General features: G+C 42.0%; 1 protein-coding gene across 1 annotated transcript in view; it reads right to left on the bottom strand.

Annotated features, from left to right (window-relative positions):
* Positions 1 to 26,507, bottom strand: part of LOC142761154 (protein unc-93 homolog A-like) — a 161,494-nt gene that overhangs the window by 60,709 nt on the left and 74,278 nt on the right. The window contains exon 3 of the mRNA XM_075864348.1: positions 18,683 to 18,912. Coding sequence (XP_075720463.1) covers positions 18,683 to 18,912 — 230 coding nt within the window. The remainder of the gene's footprint in view (positions 1 to 18,682; positions 18,913 to 26,507) is intronic.

Here is a 26,507-nt window from a genome sequence, read left to right as displayed (position 1 = left end):
CATACCCGCTGGAAACGAGGGTGCCCGTATTATACCAGGACAATACTTCCTAGCAAAATTCCTCAAACTGCAAAGGTGCGGAGTGTGGACCAAATGGGACATAAGTAAGTACACCATTTATCAGTGCGACACCAGCCTGAGCAGAAAGGATTGTGTCACAGCGTAATACGCATCTATGGATCATTTTATTGTTTACCCCATTATAATACCACCTGACTATGCCGTATTCTGCCCAGCTCACATATGCCCCACATTATAAATTGAAACACCAGTAATACTCCAAGCAAAACTACTACCAAGCAAACTCCACGCTCCAAAAGCTAAATGGTGCTCCTTCCCTTCTGAGCCCTACAGCATGCCCAAACAGCTGTTTACTTTCACATATATAGCATCGCCATACCTGGGAGAACCCTTTTAACAATTTTTGTGATGTGTGTCTCTAGTGGCATAAGCTGGGCACAACATATTTCCCACTGAAATGTCACATCTAGGGAAAAAATTTAATTTTTACTTTGCTCCATCCGCAGCACAATCATTTATGGAAAAGACCTGTGGGGTGGAAATGCTCACTACACCCCTTAATAAATGCCTTGACAGGGTGTAGTTTCCAAAATGGGGTCACTTCTCAGCGGTTTCTTTTATTATTTCACATCAGAGCCTCTGTAATTGTGAACCCATACTGTGTAAGTTGCCAAAGTAGGCCTCAATTTCGTATGGTACTCTCTCACTCCTGAGCCCTGTCGAATGTCCAGGCAAAATATTAGGGCCACATGTAGGGTGTTTCTAAGACCAGGAAACACAGCATAATAATTAGAGCTGTTTTGTTATGGTGGCAGAAGCTGGGCACCACATATGGGCATATCTATGGAAAAAATACAATTTTCACTCTGTTACATCGAGTGCACACTAATTTCTGCAAAACACCTGCGGGGTTAAAATGCTCGCTACAACCATAGGTGAATACCTTGAGGGGTGTAGTTTCCAAAATGTTGTCACTTTTCAGGGGTTTTCACTGTTTTGATCCCAAAGGGGCTTTGCAAATGCGACATAGTGCGCAGAAACCAATCCAGCAAAATCTGCACTCCAAAAGCCAAATGGCGCTCCTTCCATTCTGAGCCCTACCGTGTGCCCAAACAGCAGTGTATGACCACATATCAGGTATTGCCGTACTCAGGAAAAATTGCTTTCCAAACGTTGTGGTTCTTTTTTTCTTTTATTTATTGAGAAAATGAAAAAATTTGAGCTAAAGCTACGTATTATTGAAGAAAAAGGATTTTTTTTATTTTCACTGCCCAATCCTAATAAAATCTATGAAACATTTGCTCACTACACACCTAGGTGAATACCTTGAGGGGTGTAGTTTCCAAAATGGGGTCACTTGTGGGGGGTTTCCACTGTTTTAGTCCCACAGGGCTTTGCAAATGCGACATAGCAAACAGAAACCAATCCAGCAAAATCTGTACTCCAAAAGCCAAATGGCACTCCTTCCCTTCTGAGCCCTACTGTGTGCCCAAACAGCAGTTTATGACCACATATCAGGTATTGCCGTACTCAAGAGAAATTGCTTTACAAAAGTTGAGGGTTTTTTTTCTTTTATTTATTGAGAAAATGAATTTTTTTTAGCTAAAGCTACGTCTTATTGAAGAAAAATGATTTCTTTTATTTTCACTGCCCAATCCTAATAAAATCCTTGTGTGATCAAAATGCTCACTACACCCATAGATGAATTTCCCAAGGGGTGTAGTTTCCAAAATGGGGTCACTTGTGGGAGGATTCTACTGTTTTGTCCCTTCGGGGCATTGCAAATGTGACATGGCCTCCGCAAACCATTCCTGCCAAATTTGAGCTCCAAAAGCCAAATGACGCTCTTTCCCTTCTAAGCCCTGCTGTTTGTCTAAACAGCCATTTAGGACTACATGTGGGGTGTTGTTTTAATCAGGAGAAATTGCTTTACAAATGTGGCAGTGCTTTTTCTCCTTTAGTCCTTGTGGAAATTAGAAAAAATTTGCTAAACCTACATTTTCTTTGAAAGAATGTAGATTTTAATTTTCATGGCCTACTTCCAATAATTTCTGCAATAAACCTGTGGGGTCAAAATGCTCACTATACCCGTAGATAATTTCCTTGATGGGGCTAGTTTCTCAAATGGGGTCACTTTTTGGGGGTTTCCACTGTTTTGGCACCGCAAAAGCCCTTCAAACCTGACTTGGTGCCTAAAATATTTTCTAATAAAAAGGAGGCCCCAAGACTCACTAGGTACTCCTTTGCTTCTGAGGCCGGTGCTTCAGTCCATAACCAAACTGGGGCCCCATGCGGGATATTTCTAAAAACTGCAGACTCTGGGCAATAAATATTGAGTTACATTTCTCTGGTAAAACCTTCTGTGTTACAACATTTTTTTATTAAAAATTAATTTCTGCAAAAAAAAAAATGAAATTTGTAAATTTCACCTCTACTTTGCTTTAATTCCTGTGAAACGTCTAAAGGGTTAAGAAACTTTCTAAATGCTGTTTTGAATATTTTGAGGGGTGAAGTTTTTGAAATGGAGTGACTTATTGGAGGTTTCTAATATATAAAGCCCTCAAAGCCACTTCACAACTGAACTGCCTCCTGTAAAAATAGCCTTTTGAAATTTTATTGAAAATGTGAGAAATTGCAGCTAAAGTTCTAAGCCTTGTAACGTCCTAGAAAAATAAAACAATATTCAAAAAATGATGCCTATCTAAAGTAGACATATGGGGGATGTTAATTAGCAACAATTTTATGTGGTATAACTGCCCGTCTTACAAGCAGATACATTTAAATTTTAAATGTTTTTCACAATTAAATAATGAATGTATCGAGCAAATTTTGCCACTAACATAAAGTCCAATGTGTCATGAGAAAACAATCTCAGAATCGCTTGGATAGGTGAAAGTATTCCCAAGTTATTACCACATAAATTGAAACATGTCAGATTTGAAAAATGAGGCTCTGTCAGGAAGGTTAAAATTGGCCAAAGAGGGAAGGGGTTAAAATTTACGGCTCTTGCCTCCAATAACAATTATTTTTACGGCAGCACATTTGATGAAGATTATCCCCTTAGTGACCAGTCTATTTTAGGCCTTAACCCCTAGGCACACCACACGCAACTATACGTCTTGGTGGCCAGTGTCTTAGTGCACGAGGACGTACAGTTACTGCACGGTTCCCGATGCACACTGTCGGCGACAGTGTGCATCGGGAACCAGAAGGCCAGCTGTCCCCGACAGCTGACACTCCACTGTTGCCGATGAACGGCTAATTGCCGCTGATTTAGTCAATTAACCCCATAAATGCGGCGATTGATTGCGATTGCCGCATTTAGGGGGTTGGAGGCACTATGGCAGCCCCCATGCAATTGTGGGGGTTGCCGATGGTTGTGATGGCATCCGGAGGCCAGACAACGGCCTCTGGGTCTGCCATGTCGCGAAGTCTATGAAGACTAGCCTTTGGCTGGTCCTTATAGACTAAGGGCACGTTCAGATGTGGCAGAATGTTATTTTTCCCGCACGGAGAATAACGCAAAAAAAAGAAACGAAAAACAATGCCAGAATTACTATTTTTTGGTCACCACCCCTCCCAAAATATAGAATAGAATAAAAAGTGATCAAAAAGTCGCATGTATCCCAAAATAGTACCAATAAAAACTACAGCCCATTCTGCAAAAAACAAGCTTAAATAGCTTTTTTGAATGAAAAATAAAAACGTTATGGCTCTCAGAATATGGTGACACACAAAAAAAAATTGTTTTATAAACAAGGGATTTTATTGTGCAAACCCTGCGCAAAACATAAAAAAACTATATACATATTGTATCGCCGTAATCGTACCGACCCAGCGCATGATGAACGTAAGAAATAAAGAATTTTTTGGTCACCTTAGCGCTAAATAAAATGTAATAAAAAGTGATCGAAAAGTTGTATATACCAAATAATGGTACCAATAAAAACTACAGCTCGTCCTGTCAAAAATAAGCCCTCACACTGCTCAATCGACCAAAAATAAAAAAGTTATGGCTCTCAGAATATGTTGATACAAATTTTATTTTTTTTAACAAATAGTCTTTTCTTTGTAAAAGTAGTAAAATATAAAAACACCTATATAAATTTGGTATCACCGTAATCGTATTGAGATGCAAAATAAAGTTAAGTTGTCTTTTTTACCACACGGTGAAAGTGGTAAAAACCAAACCCAAAAAACTATTTTTTTCCAATTTCACCCTACAAAGATTTTTATTTTCAGTTTCTAAAATGGAAAAGCAAAAAAGGATCAGTCTTGCAAAGGTTAATACATTTCTAATAAAAAAAATAGACACTACAACTTCTCCCGCAAAAAATGAGCCCTCACCCCACTCTATTGATGGAAAAACAAAAAAGTTATGCCGTTTAGAAGGCTGGGAGTGAAAAACTAAAATGGAAAAGCAAAAAAGGATCAGTCCTGCAAAGGTTAATACATTTCTAATAAAAAAAACAATTACCACATGTGGGGTATTGTCGTATAGAGATTGCTTTACAAATGTTAGGTGGCTTTTTCTCCTTTATCCATTGTGAAAATGAAAAAATTCAACATTTTAGTGGACAAAAATGTTGATATTCATTTTCACGGCCTAATTCTAATCAATTCTGCAAAAGATCTGTGGGGTCAAAATTCTAACTATACCCCTAGAAAAATTCCTTGAGTGGTGTAGTTTCCCAAATAAGGTCACTTTTGGGGTGTTCCACTGTTTTGGTCAGAAAAACCATTCCAGCAAAATCTGCGCTCCAAAGTCCAAATGGTGCGCTTTCCCTTCTGAGCCCTACTGTGGGTCCAAACAGCAGTTTATTACCACATATGGAGTATTTCCGTAATCGGGGGAAGATGCTTTACAAATGTTGGTATGAATTTTCTTCTTTATTCCTTGTAAATATTACAAATTTCTGTGTTTTCAGAAAATAAGTAGATTTTCATTTTCACAGACTAACTCCAATAAATATAGCAAAATACCTGTGTGGTCAAAATGCTAACTATACCCCTAGATAAATTCCTTGAGGGGTGTAGTTTCCAAAATTGGGTCACTTTTGGGGGGTTTCCACTGTTTAGGCACCACAAGACCTCTTCATACTTGACATGGTGCCTAAAATATAACCAAAAAAAAAGGAGGCCCCAAAATCCTCTAGGTACTCCTTTGTTTCTGAGGCCTTTGTTTCAGTCCATTAGGACACCAGGGCCATATGTGGGATATTTCCAAAAACTGCAGAATCTGGGCAATAAATATTGATTTGCGTTTCTCTGGTAAAACCTTCTGTGTTCCAGATTTTTTTTTATTGCATATGAATTTCGGAAAAAAAAAATGAAATTTGTAAATTTCCCCTCTACTTTGCTTTATTTCCTGTGAAACGCCTAAAGGGTTAAGAAACTTTCTGAATGCTGTTTTAAATACTTTGAGGGTGCAGTTTTGAAAATGGGGTGATTTATTGGGGCCTTCTAACATATAAGGCCCTCAAAACCACTTCAGAACTAAACTGGTACCTGTAAGAATAGCCTTTTGAAATTTTCTTGAAAATTTGAGAAATTGCTGCTAAAGTTCTAAACCTTGTAACGTCCTAGAAAAATAAAAGGACGTTCAAAAAACAATGCAAACATAAAGTAGACATATTGGAAATGTTAACTAGTGACTATTTTGTGTGGTATTACTATCTGTTTTACAAACAGATCCATTTACATTTAGAAAAATGCAAATTTTTAAAAATTCTCTAAATTTTGGTGTGTTTTACTAATAAATATTGAATTTATCGACCAAATTTATCCACTATCATAAAGAACAATATGTCACAAGAAAATATTCTCAGAATCGCTTGGATAGGTAAAAGCAGTCCCAAGTTATTACCACATAAAGTGACACGTCAGATTTGAAAAAATCGGATGTGCTACAAGGCCAAAACATGATGCGTCCCTTTCTGCCATTTAACATACGGCGACGTCATGGGAAGTATGGAGTGGGCTCCATACAATGCGGGTGTAGGCTGTATGTTACAGCCGACACTTCACAGTAACGAGCGGGATTCACAGAAAACAGCAATTGTTGCATTGTTTTTATTTTATTTTTTACGGCGTTCACCGTGCGGGTTAAATAATGTGATAACTTTATAGTTGGGGTTGATACGGACGTGGCGATACCAAATATGTGTAACAATTTAACTTTTTTTGTTTTTTTATAATAATAAAGCATTAATCAACGAGGGTTTTTAATTTTTTTCCCACTTATTTGGTTTTATTAACTTTATTAAACTTTTATTTTAACTTTTTTGCTATTTCCACTAGGGAACTTCACTATGCTATGCTCTGATCACTTTTATAATACACTGCAAGACTTTTGTATTGCAGTGTATTAGTGCCTGTCCGTGTAAAACGGACAGGCATCTGCTAGGCCTCTGACATGGCCTAGCAGGAATTACCTAGTGGCAGACCTGGGGACCTTTATTAGGCCGCCGGCTGCCATAGAAACCACCAATACCATGCGATCTTACTCAGGGTGCCGGTTGGGTGAAAGAGGGAGCTCCCTCCCTCTCTCCAAAACCACTCAGATTCGGCGCTCGCTATTGAGCACCGCATGTGAGGGGTTAAACTGGTGAGATCAATACTGATATCGATCTCGCCTATTCCAGCATGGCTGCTCCTAGCCCTCAGCTACTGGATGTAGCTGAGAGCAGGGAGATTCAACGGCTCCCTGCTCTGTTTGTTTATTCCGATGCAGCGCCGTGAAAAGGCGTATTGGTGGTCACTAATGGGTTAAAGGTAAACAATAATATTATTGTTTATTGTTAATCTTCTCCTTAACCCGTTAGTGACCGGACCATCGTGTTTCTACGTCGGTCACTAACGGGCCTTATTCCGATGCCATAGACTTTTTACGTCGCGGCATCGGAATAAGTTTACAGAGCAGGGAGCTGTCAAATATCCCTGCTCTCAGCTGCTAGAGGCAGCTGAGGGCTGGGAGCATCCCTGCTCTGCCGGGTGAGATCGATATTAGTATCGATCTCACCCGTTTAACCCCTCAGATGCGGTGCTCAATAGCGAGCACCGCATCTGAGTGGTTTTGGAGAGAGGGAGGGAGCTCCCTCTCTCCCCCACCGACACCCGGCGATACGATCGCCGAGTGTCTGTGTCTCCAATGGCAGCCGGGGGTCTAATAAAGGCCCCCAGGTCTGCCTGGAGTGAATGCCTGCTAGATCATGCCGCAGGCATGACCTAGCAGATGCCTGTCCGTGTTAAACGGACAGGCAGTAATACACTGCAATACAAAAGTATTGCAGTGTATTATATATGCGATCGCAGAATCGCATATTATAGTCCCCTAATGGGACTAGTAAAAAAGTGAAAAAAAAGTTTAATAAAGTTAATTTTAAAAAAAATATGAAAAAAAATGAAAACCCCAGCTTTTCCCCTCACAAAATGCTTTACTATTAAAAAAACAAAATAAGTTAAAAAGTTACACATATTTGGTATCGCCGCATCCGTAACGACCCCGACTATAAATCTATTACATTATTTAACCCGCACGGTGAACGGCGTAAAAAATGTAAGAAAAAACTATGGAAAAATTGCTGTTTTCTGTGAATACTGACTTTAAAAAAATGTGATAAAAAGTGATCAAAAAGTCGCATCTACTCCAAAATGGTACCAATAAAAACTACAAGTCTTCCTGCAAAAAAAAAAGCCCTCATACAACCGCATCGGAGAAAAAATAAAAACTTTACGGCTCTTCAAATATGGAGACACAAAAACAAATAATTTTGAAAAAAAAGCGTTTTTACTGTGTAAAAGTAGTAAAACATACAAAAACTATACAAATTTGGTATCGTTGCAATCATAACAACCCGCTGAATAAAGCTATTGTGTTATTTATATCACACGGTAAACGGCGTAGATTTAAGACGCGAAAAAGAGTGGTGAAATTTCAGGTTTTTTCTATTTCCCCCCAAATAAAAGTTCATAAAAGTTAATCAATAAATAATATGTCCCCCAAAATGGTGCTATTGAAAAGTACAACTTGTCCCGCAAAAAACTAGACCTTATACAGCTATGTCGACGCAAAAATAAAAACGTTATAGCTCTTGGAATGCGACGATGGAAAAACTTAAAAAATGGCTTGGTCATTAAGGTCCAAAATAGGCTGGTCATTAAGGGGTTAATCTTCTTCTTCATTAACACTGGGTACTTATTGATAAACTTACCCTAAAATTAATAAATAACGACAATAATTGGCCAATAAAAACTGGCCTTTAAAGGGGTTGTCCCATCTTTATATACAATATTCATTGTATAGTTTAAAAAAAATTAACACGGTTTAAAAAATGTTTAAAAAAGAAAACAGTCCAGGGAAGTGGTATGACATTTACTTACATATTATGGCGCCAGCTGGTATTCAAACTGCATAGCTATGTGTACATCCACCTACTGAGCTAAGTGCTGTTGGAGACGCATGCTGAGTCACTCCCCCCATAGCTAGTTCTCTGCTCAGTGATCCTCTGTTCACTGCAGAGTAGCCAATAGAAATGACTTTCTGCCCTGCTTGTCAGGAAAGGAGCAGAGCCACTTCAGTAGAAAGACAGTATAGTTGAGAAGACTCCTTTTGCAGGGGAAGTAAGAAGGGACTATAGTGGTAGCTGCCACGGGGAGAAGGAGACTGATTCTGCTCAGAGCCCACCCTAGAACACACAGTTTAGTAGCAGCACCAAAGGGGACACATGAAAGCAAATAAAAATTAAATGTTTTCACACTGCAAATTACTTTAAAACAGCTATAGTAATTAGGTTATTTAACTTTATTTTTAAATGGAAAATTCTCTTAATTTGTTATCTCTGCTCAATCTTTTGGTTTTGATCTTGTGGGAGTCCAGATTAATTTAGCAGTCACATAGTTACATAGTTAGTATGGTTAAAAAAAATACATTTGTTCATCAAGTTCAACCAAGGGATGGGAGAAAGCGAAGGGATGAAACAAAAATTCCACACATTGATATAGGAGCTGATACTTTTTCGTTCTAGGAATTTATTTAAGCCTTTTTTTTTTAAAGCCATCTACTGTTCCTGCTGTGACCAGCTCCTGCGGTAGGCTATTCCACAGATTCACAGTTCTCACAGTAAAGAAGGCTTGTCGCCTCTGGGGATTGAACCTTTTTTTCTCCAGACGGATGGAGTGCCCCTTGTCTTTTGGGGGGTTTTGCACAGAACAGGTTTTCACTATATTTCTTGTATGGACCATTCATATATATAAGTTAATCATGTCCCCACTTAGTCGTCTCTTTTCAAAGCTAAATAGGTTTAATTATTTTAATCTTTCCTCATAAATTAGATTTTCCATGCCCCTAATTAGTTTAGTTGCACTTTGTATTTTTTCCAACTCCAGGGTATCCTTTCTATGAACTGGAACCCAGAACTGAACTGCATATTCTAGATGAGGCCACACTAATGCTTTGTAAAGTGGTAATATTATATCCCTGACCAACGAGTCTACGCCTCTTTTAATACACCACAGCATCTTCAAGGCCTTAGAAGCAGCTGATTGACATTGCATGCTGTCATTTAGTCTATGATCAACAAGTTCACCCAGATTCTTCTCAACAAGTGACTCTTACAGTATAGCTCCCTCTAGGACATATGATGCATTCAGATTTTTGGTACCCAGATGAATAACTTTACATTTATCCACATTAAGCCTCATTTGCCAAGTGGATGCCCAAACACTCAGTGTGTCCAAATCGGCTTGTAATTTATGAACGTCTTGCATAGACTGAATAATACTACATAGCTTGTTGTCATCTGCAAAAATATAAACAGTGCTATTAATACCATCCTCTATATCATTAATAAAAAGTTGAATAATAGTGGTCCCAGCACTGAACCCTGGGGTACACCACTTATAACCGGTGACCATTCAGAGTCGCAATCATTGACCACAACTCTCTGGATACGGTCTCTGAACCAATTTTTAATCCAATTACAAACTATACTTTCTTAACCTATAGACCTTAATTTACCCATTATGCATCTGTCACGATGGGTGCGTATGTTGACCCACTAGGTTGCACCACGGTAGCGGAGTAGTAGCTGGCCAAACAACAGTATACACAGTCTATGCAAAGTCCTAGTACAAGAGTACCTGTAATAGTCCAAACAGTAGCAGAGGCTTAGGTACAGATGGAACTTGATGGTAGATAATGCCAAACGCGGATGATGCTAGGCGTGGCAGAAGACACCAGACGTGGCGTATGACAGCACACATGGCAGATGGTACAACATGACTCCAAACACTAGAAAGGGCACGGTACAAACACAGCATGGGATACCGGTAGCAGGCCACGGGAACACTGGGAACAGGATAATAAGGGACCATTTGCAAGACTAACATTGGAATACACAACAACGCTCAGGCAAGGAGTGAAAGGGCAGGGCCCTTTTGATAGTCCAGGGTGATCTGGTGATAATTAATTAATTAAATACATATGTGCGCGATAGCCCGTTAAGGCCAGGAATGAACGCGCGCGCGTTCCCTAGAGACCGGTGCAGAGCTGGGCAGATGCGAGCGCTGGCGTCTCCTGGGAGGGATGCGCTGGCCCGAACATGGAAGTCTGTGGTCGCGGCCGTGGGGGGGTGAGTAAGAGCGACAGTCCACGGCCGCAGACGTTACAGTACCCCCCCTTACGCCTTCTTGGGTTCAGAGCGTGAGAGGAATTTCTTAATGAGGGTAGGGGCATTAAGGTTATCTTCTGGCTACCAGGATCAAACCCTCCCCAATCCACTAAATAAAAAGTCCTTACTCCTACTTTCTTGTAGTCCAGGATCCCTTTTAATTCGAACACAATCGAAGAACCGCTGGGAGCAACTGCAGAACTAGGATAGGAGGCAGCCGAAGCTTATAGGAGACAGGGTTAATCTGTTGCAGGATCTCAAAAGGTCAGAGGAAACTGTGAGCAAATTTGTACGATGCACCTTGGGGCGAATATTCCTTGAGGACAGCCAGACTTGGGTACCCACTATGCACTTCATGCGGTCAACTGCCAGCAGAATAGAGGACTGGGTCTGCTGCCAGACTTGTACAAAGTCCCCAAATACAGAGTCAGCAGCGGGTACCTGAGATGTAGCCGGAACAGGAAGAGGGATTCGGGGATGTTGGCCGTAGACAATGCAGAACGGTGAGGAAGTAGTGGACTCCCTTGTGTGGTTGTTATATGAGAACTCGGCCCATGGAAGAAGCTGTACCCAGTCATCATGCTGCATGGACATGAAGTGATGAAGCTAATTCTCCATGATTTAGTTAATCCTCTAGACTTGACAATTGGACTGAGGATGGTAGGGTGAAGAAAAGTCCAATTTCACGTCCAGGAGTTTACAGAGGGCTATCCAGAAATTTGAGGTGAATTGAACCCCCCGATAGGACACAATATGAAGGGGCAAGCCATGCAAGCGGAAGATGAGCAGAATGAAGAGATTTGCCAGTCGAGGAGCAGAAGGTATGCCGGTCAGCAGGATAAAATGTGTCATCTTCGAGATCCGGTCCACCACCACCCAGACAGTATTGCATCCTGCTGACGGAAGAAGATCTGTGACAAAGTCCATTGCAATTTGCTGCCAGGGAGCGTTGGGCACAGGCAGAGGTTGGAGCAGACCGGCAGGCTTGAAGTGAGCAGCCTTGTTAGAAGCATAGACAGTGCAGGAAGAAACAAAGTCCACAATATCTCTGGGCAGCGTGGGCCACCAGAAATGACGAGCTATCAGATCTCGAGTCTTACAAACACCCGCATGCCCAGCAAGTTTGGAACTCTGTGCCCAGCGAAAGATTCTCCTCCTGTCTGCCAAACGTACAAAAGTCCTCCCCCGAAGGGATGTCTCTAACTTGCAGGTGAATAGCAGTGACAATGCAGGACGGGTCTATGATACATTGAGGGGTCTCCACAGTGTCCTCTGTTTCAAATGACCTGGACAGGGCATCGGCCCTAACATTTTTGTCAGTGGGACGGTAGTGGAGCACAAACTGAAAGCGGATGAAGAACAGCAACCACTTGGCTAGACAGGGGCTTAGCCATTGAGCCGACTGTAGATAGGTGAGATTCTTGTGGGCTGTGTATATCAGAATGGGATGAACTGCGCCCTCTAGCAGATGTCTCCACTCCTCTAGTGCCAACTTGATGGCCAGTAACTCCCGATCCCCAATAGAGTAATTGCACTCTGCTGGAGAGAAACATCTAGAATAATAGCCACACACTACTGTCTTTCCTTTGAAGCTTCTCTGGAACAGAAGTGTACCTAAACCAATAGAGGAAGCGTCCACCTCCAACGAGAACTGTCGAGACACACGTCATGATGATGGAGGATCGAGGCTGAAGTGAAGCCACTCTTGAGGCTATTAAACACTAATTCTGCGTCTGGAGTTCACACTTCATTCATTTCTTTTTTGGTAAGGATAGAGATAGGAGCCATTAGAGACGAGAAGTTTGGGATAAACTGCAGGTACAAGTTGGCGAATGGAGTGGAATGGAGATCGGTACTGCCGGGAGGTGTAGCAGGAGTAACAGCAGGAGCAACAGGAACAATCGGAGCAGGTGCCATGAAGGCTGCAGCTTGTGTATCCAGCCGATGGGCAATGAAGTTCACCGTCTGTAGGAGTTGGTCCTGTCATGACCGGAGGTTTCACATATCTACCTGTATGATTTGCGATGTCGTCAAGGTATTTGGTTGACCAGCGGGGTCCATTGCCTGAGCCTACTGTCACGATCTGTGGGTATGTGGACCCACTAAGCTGCACCACCGTAGCGGAGTAACAGCTGGCCGAACAACAGTATACACAGTCTTTGCAAAGTCCTAGTACAAGAGTACCTGTAATAGTCAAGACTGTAGCAGAGGCATAGGTACAGATGGAACTTGATGATAGTTAATGCCAAACATGGTGGATGATACCAGGCGTGGCATATGACACCAGATGTGGTGTAGTAATAATAATAGCGCCAACATTTTACGCAGCACTTTACAATTTAGAGGGAACATAAACAGACAATAACAAGTGTATGACAGGAGGCGTGGCAGATGGTACAACATGACTCCAACACTAAACAGGGCACAGGAAGAAACACAGCACGGGATACAGGAAACAGGTAGCAGGGCACGGGAACACTGGGAGCAGGATATGACTAAGGGACCATTTGCAAGACTAACATGGGAATACACAACAATGCTCAGGCAAGTAGTGAAAGGGCAGGGCCCTTTTTATAGTCCAGGGTGATCTGGGGATAATTAATTAATTAAATACATACGTGCGTGCTGGCCCTTTAAGGACAGGAACGAGCGCACGCGCGCCCTAGAGACCAGTGCAGAGCTGGGCGGATGCAAGCGCTGGTGTCTCCTGGGAGGGAGGCGCAGGCCCGAACATGGAAGTCTGCGGTCGCGGCCGTCGGGGGTTGAGTAAGAACGACGGTCCGCGGCCGCGAACGTTACAGCGTCTATGAGGAACAGTGTCAAATGCCTTTGCAAAGTCCAAAAATGCTATATACACAGAGGCCCCTCTATCTAGGCTTCTACTCACCTCTTCATAAAAACAAATCAGGTTCCTTTGAAAACTTCTGTCCTTAGTAAATACGTGCTGTCTGTAACTTATAATACTATTCTTTGTCACATAATCCTGTGTATAGTCCTTCAATATCCCCTCAAAATTTTTTCCATGATGCATGTTAAGCTTACGAGTCTATAATTACTCGGGGAAGACCTAGAGCTCTTTTTGAAAATAGGCACCACATTTGCCTTGCGCCAGTCACTTGGCACCATACCAGTCACTAGAGAATCCCTGAATATTATGAAGAGGGGGACAGAAATAACTGAACTAAGTTCTTTAAAAACTCTTGGGTGTAACCCATCTGGTCCCGGAGCCTTGTGCACATTTATTTTATTTAACTTAGATTGGACCATATCTACATTCAGCCAATTCTGTATATCAACTGATATATTAACAGCACTGGCACCGGCTACATCAGCTGCTCTTTCTTCTGTTGTATATACAGAGCCAATGTACCCATTTAATAACTCTGCCTTATCTTGTTCCCCTGTGGCCAACTCCCCATTACTACTACTTAGGTGTCATACATTTTCAGACCTTGGCTTTTTTGCATTTATATACTTGAAGAATTTTTGGGGATTTGTTTTGCTGTCCTTGGCCATCTGCCTTTCATTTTGTATTTTTGCTGATTTTATTATAATTTTTTTACAGAATTTACTAAGCTCTTTGTAATTTACAAACGCTACAGCTGTACCCTTGGATTTGTATTTTTCAAATGCCCTTTTTTTGTCATATATTGACATTTTTACAGAATGTGTAAGCTATGTGGGGTTTAATTGTTTACACTTGTTACCTATCGGAATAAATTTTGCACTATAATTATACAAAGTGGATTTTAATATCTCCCATTTATCATTTGTACCATGATTTGACATTAGTTGTTCCCAGTCTATGTCCTGAATTGCAGCCCTCATCCTGGGGAAATTGGCCTTCTTAAAATTAAGATCTTTGCCCTCCTAGCCTGTGTTTGTTTTTTACAGTATAGGTAAAATATAACTATACTGTGATCACTGTTACCGAGGTTATTATGAACAGCAACATTCCCAAAAAGCTCTGCATTATTAGATAAAACCCTTTGTCGGGTCTTCCACAAACTGGCCCATAAAATTTCCCTGCAACAGGTTGAGGAAATACCTCCCCTTCGAATTTTTAGCCGAACCATGACACCAATTAATATCTAGGTAATTAAAGTCTCCCGTTATCACTACAGGACCAGCCTGTGCAGTCCGCTAAATCTGTTTAAATAGCTGACCTTCAGTCTCCTCAGTTGTATTGGGGGGGGGGGGGGGCGTCTATAGATTAGATTACACCAAAAATAATTTTTCAGTGTTTACCTCCCTTTGTAATTCTAGCCACGAGGTTTCAACCTCCTCATAATCTTCACCCACTGTTGCCTCTTTTACACTCGCCTTCATATCACTTTTAACATACAGACATAATCCACTGCATTTCCTATATGCTCTGTCTTTTTGAAACAGTGTAAAACTTAGAAAATTTACAGACCAGTTATCAGAAGAGTCTTTCCATGTTTCAGCAACACCAACTATATCAATATGTTCCTCAAGTACCAAGGCATCAAGTTCTCCCATTTTGCTTTCTGGCATTTGTGAACATACACTTTAACTTGCCTTAAAATTTTTCATTCAGTATCAGAAATGTAATTATTTAACATTTTGTGAGCATTTTTATCTTCAATTTTGTTTTGTTTCCAGGTTGAGCCGGAGGGGGAACTCACGGCGGCAATAAAATGGCAGAAAACTTCACTTTGTGCCCCCATATAGACGTTAGGCCCTGTTTATGCCACCATATAGAAGTTAGACCCCAAGTTTGTACCCCCATAAATTTAGTGCCCTCTGTAGATAGTACCTCACAGCCCTCCTCCCAGGTAGTGCAACACATAACCCTCCCAGGGAGTGCCACACAGCCCCCTACACCCAGGTATTGCCACACAGTCCCCCTTCCTGGTAGTGCCACACAGCCCCCTCCCTGGTATTGCCACACAGCCCCCTCCCTGGTAGGGCGACACAGCCCCCCTCCCAGGTAGTGCCACAGCCCCCTCCTCCTAGGTAGTGCCACACATCCCCCTTCCTGGTAGTGCCACACAGCCCCCTCGCTGGTAGTGCCACACAGCCCACCCTCCCATGTAGTGCCACACAGCCCACCCTCCCATGTAGTGGCACACAGCCCCTCTCCCCGGTTGTGCCACACAGCCCTCCTCCCAGGTAGTGGCACACAGCCCCCCTCCCAGGTAGTGCCACACAGCCCCCTCCTCCCAGGTAGTGCCAAACAGCCCCCTCCTCCCAGGTAGTGCCACACAGCCTCCCTCCCTGGTAGTGACACACAGCTACCCTCCCTGGTAGTGCAAAACAGCCCCCCTCCCTGTAGGTAGCACCTTTGGGGTTCCCTCTAGGAGTGGAATGCCCGGCCAGAGCATTGCAGATGCTCTGGCTGGGGACTCCGCATCAGGAGAAGCCCCTGATGTCACTGTTCATATATGAACAGTGTTGTCAGGGGCAACCCCAGAGCCATAGTCCCGGACAGAGCTCTACTAGTACTCTGCTTGGGACTCCTGCACTGCTTCTGGCATCGCGGTCCATATATGGACAGCGATATCAGGGGCTTCCCCAGAGACCGATTCCCGAAACAGAGCCGCTAGCGCTCTGCCTGAAACTCCTTCTCTCCTTCTGACATCACTGTCCATATATGGATAGTGATGTCTGGAGCAGAGCTGAAGTCCCGGGCAGAGCGCTAGTAAAGTCTCTGTTCCGGTACTTAGCTCTGGGGAAGCCCCAGACATCACTGTTCATATATGGCTAGTGATGTCAGGGGCAACTCCAGAGACAAAGTCCCGGGCAGAGCGATGCTAGCACTCTGCCTGGGACACTGCTCTGCTCCTGACAACACTGTCCATATATGGACAGTGATGTCAGGGGCTTCCCCAGAGACGCAGTCCTGGAGTAGATCCACTATTGCTCTGCCTGGGCCTCCTTCTCTCCTACTGACATCACTGTCCATATATGGACAGTGATGCCGTGACGATAGCAGCGTCAGCACCTGGCTGCCGAGTGGGCCCCCCCAAGGGTAGTGGGCCCTGGCATTTGCCCGGGTTTGCCTGGTGCTGACACTGGCCCTGGTCTGACCCCTCTCTATCCTAACTACCCCTTTATTTTCCCCATTGTCTTCCCTCCTCAGACCAAGTTTAAATACTCCGCTACTCTGCTAGAATTCTCCCCCCCCCCAGCAAGCGGACCACCTTCCATTTAGGTGCAAATCATCTGCAGAATATAGATTGTACCCTAATGAAAAGTCAGCCCAGTGCTCTAGGAACTCAAAGCCTTCTCCTCAACACCAAGACTTAAGCCATGCATTTAACTCCCTGATCTCCCACTGTCTTTTCTGCGATGAGCATAGCACAGGCAGTATTCCAGAGAATACTACCTTGGAGATCCTTCACTTCAGCTTGTTGCCTAGTTCTTTAAAGTTATTTTTATGGCTCCTCCACCTACCATGTATTCTGCCGTTGGTTCCCACATGGACCACAAAAGCTGGATCATCAGCAGCCCTTCCCAGTAATTTATCCACCCATTCCACCTCATGCCGAACCCTGGCACCAGGAAGACAGCAAACCATTCAGTTGTAGCGGTCTTGGTTGCAAATTATTTTATCTAGCTTCCGGATTATAGAATCCCCTCCTAATTGTATTGCCCTTTCTGCATTACCATCCGACCGACTACTAGCTGGGCTATTCTTCTGGTCTAGGGAGATCAGTATCCACTAGGGCTGCCATTTCTGAGACTGATACCCTCGCATCATCATCCAACATGGCAATTTTGCTTGGAATAAAAGAAACAATATAGTCCTTACTTTCCTTGGACCCCTTTCTAATGCCACTAACAACATTAACCCAGTGACTTGCCTGGTCCTGCTAACCCATATCTTCACCCTCCATATCTATCCCACTAGTGCTTAGTGAGCAACATGCTCCACTCAAAATTGTCTATCACATTGCATTTTGCTCCTCCAGATCTCTAATGCGAGCTTCAAGGTGAACAACATCTTCATATATGCATTAGATGTATTCACCCTGGAACTCCTGCTCCAGTCATTCATACATATGGCAAACTGTGCACTAAAGAAAACCTCCAATCTTGCTTTCCATTATCAGTGAATAATTGAAAAAGTAAGAGAAAAGAAAAGTACTTACAGGGACTTTAACTCCCATTTTCAACTCCGGTTTACTAACTCCATTTATTTCACAAGCCACTTAGTCCACCAAGCTAAATGAGAGCAAGCTGAAAAATTAGTCCTGCAGTTTGCTGCCCTACCAGGATTTCTGGACTATTAAATGACAGATCAAATAAATTTTACTGCATCTTGCAATACTTTGTTTGTACTATTTCGGAGATACAGCATACATTATACTACAGATTTTACTACAATTTGTTGGGAGACACACCCCTAACAGTTTAGCTAAGATGCTCTAATGCAATGCCTTCTGTTACAATACATTGTTGTAGGGTACAGAACTCATAAAAAATACACAAACTCTGAGGGGGGACTTTAATAAGGGTTCTATGCTAGTATTCTGTAGCACTTGCCACAAATATCACACAATTTGCACAAAAAATAGCGGGCTTTTTAATCGCTCACGCCTCTTTTCCTAAAAAGGGGGCAGGGCATAGTGAAGGGGCGGGGTCACCCAGGCCCAACACATTTACTATAATTTCTGCTAGAGCGTGATGTAAATGATAGCATTAACGTACTGACCTTCTAGTGCACAGATGGCCAGAGATGAACCTAATTTATGAATTAATGTATTAATCATTTTATTCCAGCACTGTTTAGATTAAGACTGGCATATGACACACCATTCTTAATAAATTATCCCCTGTGTTCATATGCAAATGCAGTATATAAGTATTTGAAAACTAATATGTAGTAAAAGGTAAACTTACATTTTAGCTATATGGTACATACACATACAGTAATTATGCTATTTCCTTGCTGGTATTCCCTCTTCTACTATACTTTATATAGTCAATTTCTACAATATGTCATACATTTGTACTGTATTTACCTATATCTGGTGTTTGTCCAAATATTAAAGATGAAATTAAATTTCCCCATACACCAGATGATTGAAATATGAGGAAAAAAAGTCCAAAATATTGATTGACAATATCTTTCCCAACCTTTCCAACTTTCTCCGCATATCGATTACCGCTCACTGTCAGATATGTACATTTTGCAGCCCATAATGGTGCACCTCCAAATCCCAAAATCACAGATGTTGGTATGAGGGTATACCTAGAAGATTAAAGTTTACATAGTTTTAATTTCACATTTGCTAAGACAAGCCATAATAGTAACTTGAAAAAAAAAGTATAGTTTCCGATAATCTTTATTTTTCAGTCCTTTCACAGAATATTCTTGGTGTCACCAACAAGTCACTTTACATCACAAAAAGACAAAAAAATTATTAAAACTAAACTAATCATGATGTCAATTCAATATAGATTATACATTAAATTTAACATTATAAATACAGCTTAACAATGGCGTAGCCTGAAGCTTTTGGACTCCAAAGAAAAATCTGCAAAAGGGACCCTTGCCTAACATTTGCTTTTTACTTTAATACTGGTGTCTTATTATCTTGCAGGAGGGCCATTGGGCCCCCTTAGGTACCAGAATTATACCTCTGTACCTTGCAGCTTATTGCACAAAGCCCTAAGAAGTCATATAGATATAAATGACTTAAAGGGGTTGTCCACTACCAGACAACGGATGACCTATCCACCGGATAAGTCATCAGTACATGATCTGTGGGGTCCGACACAGCTGCCTCTGCGCATCGGACATACATGCCAGAAGCAGTTGTCTCCGGTCACGGAATAGCGGCCGAGCTACAGTACTGCAGCACAGTTGTTATGGTATGTATGGAGCCAACTGCTTCGGGCTCAGTACATGGCATAATGGGCAATAACATCCAGTGCCCACAGGCCACCGGAGTGGCTGATCGGTGTGGGGTTCAGGTGCCGGACCCGCACCGATGATATTCTGATGACCTGTCTGGTGGATAGGTCATCAGTTGTCCGGTAGTGGATCTAGGCAAGTAAAGACATAATTGGAAATGGTTCCGTATATTTTGATAAATCAACCAGCTTTTTTGTTACTCACTTACTGAGTTGTGTTATCACAGTATCCCTGTATATTACTACCATTTAATTCAGACTAATAAGCAGCTGTAGCAAGGCTAGAATTGCAGGTAAGAATATTGTAGACCGCTAAATCAGTGGCCCAGAATTGTAAAGGCAGAATAAGGCTGGGTTTACACTACCTATTTTCAGACGTAAACGAGGCGTATTATGCCTCGTTTTACGTCTGAAAATAGGGCTACAATACGTCGGCAAAAATCTGCCCATTCATTTGAATGGGTTTGCCGACGTACTGTGCAGACAACCTATCATTTACGCGTCGTCGTTTGACAGCTGTCAAACGACGACGCGTAAAAATACAGCCTCGTCAAAAGAAGTGCAGGACACTTCTTTCAGACGTAATTTGAGCCGTACTTCATTGAACTCAATGAAGCACAGCTCAAAATTTACGGCTGTCAGAGAAGCCTCGCAAAATGCGAGGAGGAGGAATTACGGCTGAAACGAGGCAGCTGTTTTCTCCTGAAAACAGTCTGTCATTTCAGCCGTAAAATCCTCTCATCATGTGCACATACCCTTAATGTTCAATGCTGTCTTTACTTACCTATTGAAACAGAGCTGTTTGCACTGGAGGTAGTAGCACTGTTAGGGTATGTGCACACACACTACTTACGTCCGTAATTGACGGACGTATTTCGGCCGCAAGTACCGGACCGAACACAGTGCAGGGAGCCGGGCTCACAGCATCATAGTTATGTACGACGCTAGGAGTCCCTGCCTCGCTGCGGGACAACTGTCTCATACTGAAAACAGGATTACAGTACGGGACAGTTGTCCTGCAGCAGGCAGGGACTCCTAGCATCGTACATAAGTATGATGCTAGGAGCCCGGCTCCCTGCACTGTGTTCGGTCCGGTACTTGCGGCCGAAATACGTCCGTCTATTACGGACGTAATTAGTGTGTGTGCGCACATACCCTTACGGCCAGTTCACACCTGAGTAAATACTGCGGATTTTCAGCAACGGAATTCGTTGCGGAAAATCCACAGCAAATACAGTAGCAGCAAAGTGGATGAGATAAAACAAATCTCATCCACACGCTGCGTAAATGTTGAGTGGAAAAACCGGTCAGAAATTGACCTGCAGTGCAGAGTTTTATTCCGCAGCATGTCAATTGAATTTATGTAAACGCTGCTTATTTGTTGTGGGATTTCCCCATTGAATTGAATAGGGATGTAAATCCTGCATCAAATAGCAGTTGTCCACGCCGCAAAAAACGCAACTCAGAAAATAAAAAAATATATTAAACTTACCTAGGAGTCTGTGTTTCATCCTCCTGGGATCACGCTTCATCCCATGTGACCGCCGCTGCAGCCAATCACAGGCTGCAGTGGTCTCCTAGGATAAGACGTCATCCCAAGAGGCAGGCCGGCTAAGTGCTGCAGTTTTTCGCAGCGGACATCCTGGGCGAAAAACTGCACCACAGTGTGGTGCGCTTTTTCGCACCGGAATTCCCTGCGGCGCACAGGGCGGATACGCTGCGTGCTATTATGCAGTGTATCCGCCCCGTGTGAACTCAGCCTTACCGCTCTGTAAATAGCTCTTATTAACCCAAAGTTAGTGAGTTATTATATTGCTACTCTTTGCAGTCGCCTGGTTTGAGCTTCTCTGTAACTGCAGAGCTGTGCGCTCTTTAGATGGTAATATTCTCCCGTGCTGCTTTGTGTAAAGAACCTATTTGTTTGGAGGTTACAGAAGTAGCCATCTTTAACTTGACTTTTAACGCATTAAATACACAGTGGCAAGAAACTTTAAATTGACTTTTCAATGTTTTTTTTCAATTTCTTAAGGGCTTATTCAGACGAACGGGATATACGTCCGTGCAACGCGCGTGATTTTCCCGTGCGTCGCACGGACCTATATTAGTCTGTGGGGCCGTGCAGACATGTGCGTGATTTTTACGCAGCGTTGGTCCGCTGTGTAAAAGTCACGACATGTCCATTCTTTGAGCGTTTTTCGTGCATCACGCACCCATTGAAGTCGATGGGTGCGTGAAATCCACGCATGCCACACGGAAGCACTTCCGTGCAAACAGCGTGATTCGTGTAACAGCTGTGAAAAGGATGAATGAAAACAGAAAAGCACCACGTGCTTTTCTGTTTACAAACATCCAAATGGAGTGTCATAATAATGGTGGCTGCGCGAAAATTATGCAGCCGCGCATCATATGCTGAGGCCACACGGAGCTGTTAAGTGCCTTTTGCGCGGGCAAAACGCCGCATTTTTTGCGTGCGCAAAAAGCACACGCTCGTGTGAATCCAGCCTAAGTGATACGTTTTCACCCTGCAGGACGTTTGACTAATTTTGCTAAGATTATCGAGATATCTGTATTTGCTTAGCTCCGAGATACTAAAAAGCAGATACCCGACGTGTGTTACACCAGTCTGGAGCTAGCTGCAACTAGGGGTCATAACTGTTAATTCCCTGGATGAAGCCAGTTCCAGTTGGGAGTCCATCACGAAATTATTTTTAAAGGCTGTCTAGAGCTCATGAAGTATTATTATTATTTTGTATTAATATTTCACATTGACACAATGAATGCTAATACATTTGAAAGGATTTAGAAAAATTGCGTACAAATTTTACATACAACACTATCCCTTTTCTTGGTTAGTTTAATGTTAGATGTTGTGCACCCAAACATATTAGGCACTGTTCTCACTTGCCTTAAGCTCAGTTTACATCTCCGTTCATATTTTTGATTTTCTGTCCTGCCATAGGAACAGAAAACTAAAATAACGGCAGTGCCGATTCTGTCACATGATAGACGAAGACAGCGTGTGCTACAGCGCTGTGCTATTTTTTCTGGCATTTTTGATGGAATCTTTATCGGAAACTCCTTTCAAACCCAAAGTCCCTTTCCATCCGGTTTTCGTTGCTTTTCCAATGTCAGAGTAGCGTTGCATGCTGCGCTATTCTATTCAGAAAAAAAACTATAGCTGATGGAAAACTGACAGACCCATTATAAGTCAACGGGAGTTGTAAAACACGGATCATAACTGATCATGTCATATTATGATGATTTTGTCATGTCCATCATGTATCCTGTAAAGACTGAAAAAACTACGCCAGTGTGAACAGAGCCTTACTTGGTACCAATGTTTAGAGACTGAAAAGTGGATAATTTTCTATGTACCCATATCCTACTTATCTATGTACTTTGAGAATATAGGGGATTACATGCGTCAATAAAATGTGAGTGCATATCATCAAAAAGTTTATTTATTTCAGTAATTCAATTCAAAAAGGGAAACTCATATATTATATAGATTCATTACACACAGAGTGATCTATTTCCAGCATTCTTTGTCTTTTAATATTGATGATTATGGCAAACAGTTCATGGAAACATAAAATTTAGTCTTTTAGAAATTTAGAATATTGGGTAAAAGTTGAAGATTGTAGACTCATGGTGTCACACTGTAATCAGCTAATCAGCACAAAACACCTGCAAAGGTTTCCTAAGCCTTTAAAAAGGACTGGTCTGTTACATAGTGGTCCAAAATCCTGTTTTCAGATGAAAGTAAATTTAGCATTTCATTTGAAAATCAAGGTCCTAGAGTCTGGAGGAAGAGCGGAGAGGCATCAATCCAAGTTGCTTGCGTACCAGTGTGAAGTTTCCACAGTCAGTGATGGTTTAGGGAGCCATGTCATCTGCTGGTGTTAGTCCACTGTGTTATATCAAGTCCAGAGTCAACGCAGCTGTCTACCAGGAAATTTTAGAGCATTTCATGCTTCCCTCTGCTGACAAGCTTTATGGAGATGCTGATTTCATTTTCCAGCAGGACTTGGCATCTGCCCACACTGCCAAAAGTACGAACACCCGGTTTAATAACCACAGTATCTGTGCTTGATTGGCCAGCAAACTCGCTTGGCCTAAACCCTATAGAGAATCTATGGGGTATTGTCAAGAGGAAGATGAGACACCAGACCCAACAATGTAGACGAGCTGAAGGCCGCTATCAAAGCAACCTGGGCTTCCATAACACCTCAGTAGTGCCACGGGCTGATCACCTCCATGCCACACCGCATTGATGCAGTGATTCATGCAAAAGGAGCCCCGACCAAGTATTGCGTGCATATACTGCACATATTTTTCAGTAGGCCAACATTTCGGTATTAAAAATCATTTTTTAAATTGGGCTTATTTAACATTCTAATTTTCTGAGACACTAAATTTTGGGTTTTCATTAAGGCGCTAAAGGTACATAACAGCTCCGTGTGTCAGCAGCATATGATGCGTGGCTGCGTGATTTTCGCCCAGCCGCCATCATTATGACACTCTGTTTGTATGTTTGTAAACAGAAAAGCACGTGGTGCTTTTCTGTTTTCCTTCATAGTTTTTACTGCTGCCGTGTGCTGCGCGTGATTTTCACGCACCCATTGACTTCAATGGGTGCTTGATGCGCGAGAAACGCACAAATATAGGACACGTCGTGAGTTTTACGCAGCGGACACACGCTGCGTGAAAATCACGGACTGTCTGAACGGCCCCATTGACTAGCATAGGTCCATGCGAGGCGCGTGAAAATCACGTGCGTTGCACGGACGTATATCACGTTCTCCTGAATAAGCCCTAACTGTTAGCCATAATCATCAACATTAAAAGAAAAAAATGCTGGAAATAGATGACTCTGTGTGTAATGAATCTATATAATATATGAGTTTCACTTTATGAATGAAATTATTGAAATAAATCAATTTTTTGATGATATTCTAATTAATTGTGAAGGACTAATTATATATATATATATATATATATATATATATATATATATATATATATATATATATATATATATATATATATATATATATATATATAGAGAGAGGGAGAAAGAGTGAAAGATATTAGTGTACAGATCTCTCAATCTTTCTCACTCACTCTCCTTCTCTCTGTCAATATTTGTCATGCTCTATTATTCGAGTGCAGTGTCAGTGTGACACCAAGTGGTGGGAGATGACTATTACATATCTTATGTGTGCTTGCCGCAAATGTTTTTGAGGGTGACACAATATAATAAAAAGACCTTGAACCTGCCTTTCAGATATATATACAATGAAATGTCTAGGATTGAAGCAGTGATGAAGGGAAAGAACATACAGTGGGCATTAGGTCAACTTTGCCTAAAAAGTTAATTTTCAGTTTCTTCTCCCAAAGATTCAATCCTTTTGCTTTTGGCTTAAAACAATTTTTTTTTTTCTTAACTTTTAGGTAAAGTTTGTCTAATTCCTTTTGCAATAGATCTCTTACCCATCTCAGAGCTGTCCAACTGTATCTGTGTTCTCAGAAATGCAGATACAGTTGAATACAATGGTGAAGCAGGGAGCCGTCAGCTCCCTCCCTCAGCATTCCCTCTCTGATCCCTGCCATCGGCTGCAGACCTCACAGGCACTAGGTATTAAATGTATTCGTTTTATTAATTAGGGACACTATTTCTGCCTGTGGAGGCACTTATGCACATCGCTACTGTGTGAATTAAGGAGGCATGTGTTTGGGGCACTTAACCCCTTAATGACCAGCCTATTTTAGACCTTAATGATCAGGCCATTTTTTAAGTTTTTCCATTGTCGCATTCCAAGAGCTATAACCTTTTTATTTTTGCGTCGACATAGCTGTATAAGGTCTTGTTTTTTGCGGGACAAGTTGTATTTTTTAATAGCACCATTTTGGGGGACATATTATTTATTGATTAACTTTTATTAACTTTTATTTGGGGGGAAATAGAAAAAAAACCTGAAATTTCGCCACACTTTTTCGCCTCTTAAATCTACGCCGTTTACTGTGTGATATAAATAACACAATAACTTTATTCAGCGGGTTGTTACGATTGAAACAATACCAAATTTGTATAGTTTTTGTATGTTTTACTACTTTTACACAGTAAAAACGCTTTTTTTTCAAAATTATTTGTTTTTGTGTCTCCATATTTGAAGAGCCGTAATGTTTTATTTTCTCGCCGATGCGGTTGTATGAGGGCTTTTTTTTTTGCGGGAAGACTTGTAGTTTTTATTGGTACCATTTTGGAGTAGATACGACTTTTTGATCACTTTTTATCACATTTTTTTTAAAGTCAGGATTCACAAAAAACAGCAATTTTTCCATAGTTTTTTATTCAATTTTTACGGCATTCACCGTGCGGGTTAAATAATGCAATAGATTTATAGTCGGGGTCGTTACGGACGCGGCGATACCAAATATGTGTAACTTTTTAACTTTATTTAGTTTTTTTAATAGTAAAGCATTTTGTAAGGGGAAAAGCTGGGTTTTTCATTTTTTTTCAATTTTTTTTTAAATTAACTTTATTAAACTTTTTTTTCACTTTTTTACTAGTCCCACTAGGGGACTATAATATGCAATTCTGCGATCGCATTTATAATCGCAGTGTATTACTGCCTGTCCGTTTAACACGGACAGGCATCTGCTAGGTCATTACTAGCAGGCATTCACTCCAGGCAGACCTGGGGGGGTTTATTAGACCCCCGACTGCCATTGGAGACACAGACACTCGGCGATCGTATCGCCGGGTGTCGGTGGAAGAGAGAGGGAGCTCCCTCCCTCTCTCCAAAACCACTCAGATGTGGTGCACGCTATTGTGCACCGCATCTGAGGGGTTAAACGGGTGAGATCGATACTAATATCGATCTCACCCGGCAGAGCGGGGACGCTCCCAGCCCTCAGCTGCCTCTG

This window comes from Rhinoderma darwinii, chromosome 4, assembly GCF_050947455.1.
Source record: "Rhinoderma darwinii isolate aRhiDar2 chromosome 4, aRhiDar2.hap1, whole genome shotgun sequence".
NCBI lineage: Eukaryota > Metazoa > Chordata > Amphibia > Anura > Rhinodermatidae > Rhinoderma > Rhinoderma darwinii.
Note: the sequence above shows the minus strand (reverse complement) of the source record. Positions and strands in the feature narration are given on the sequence as shown.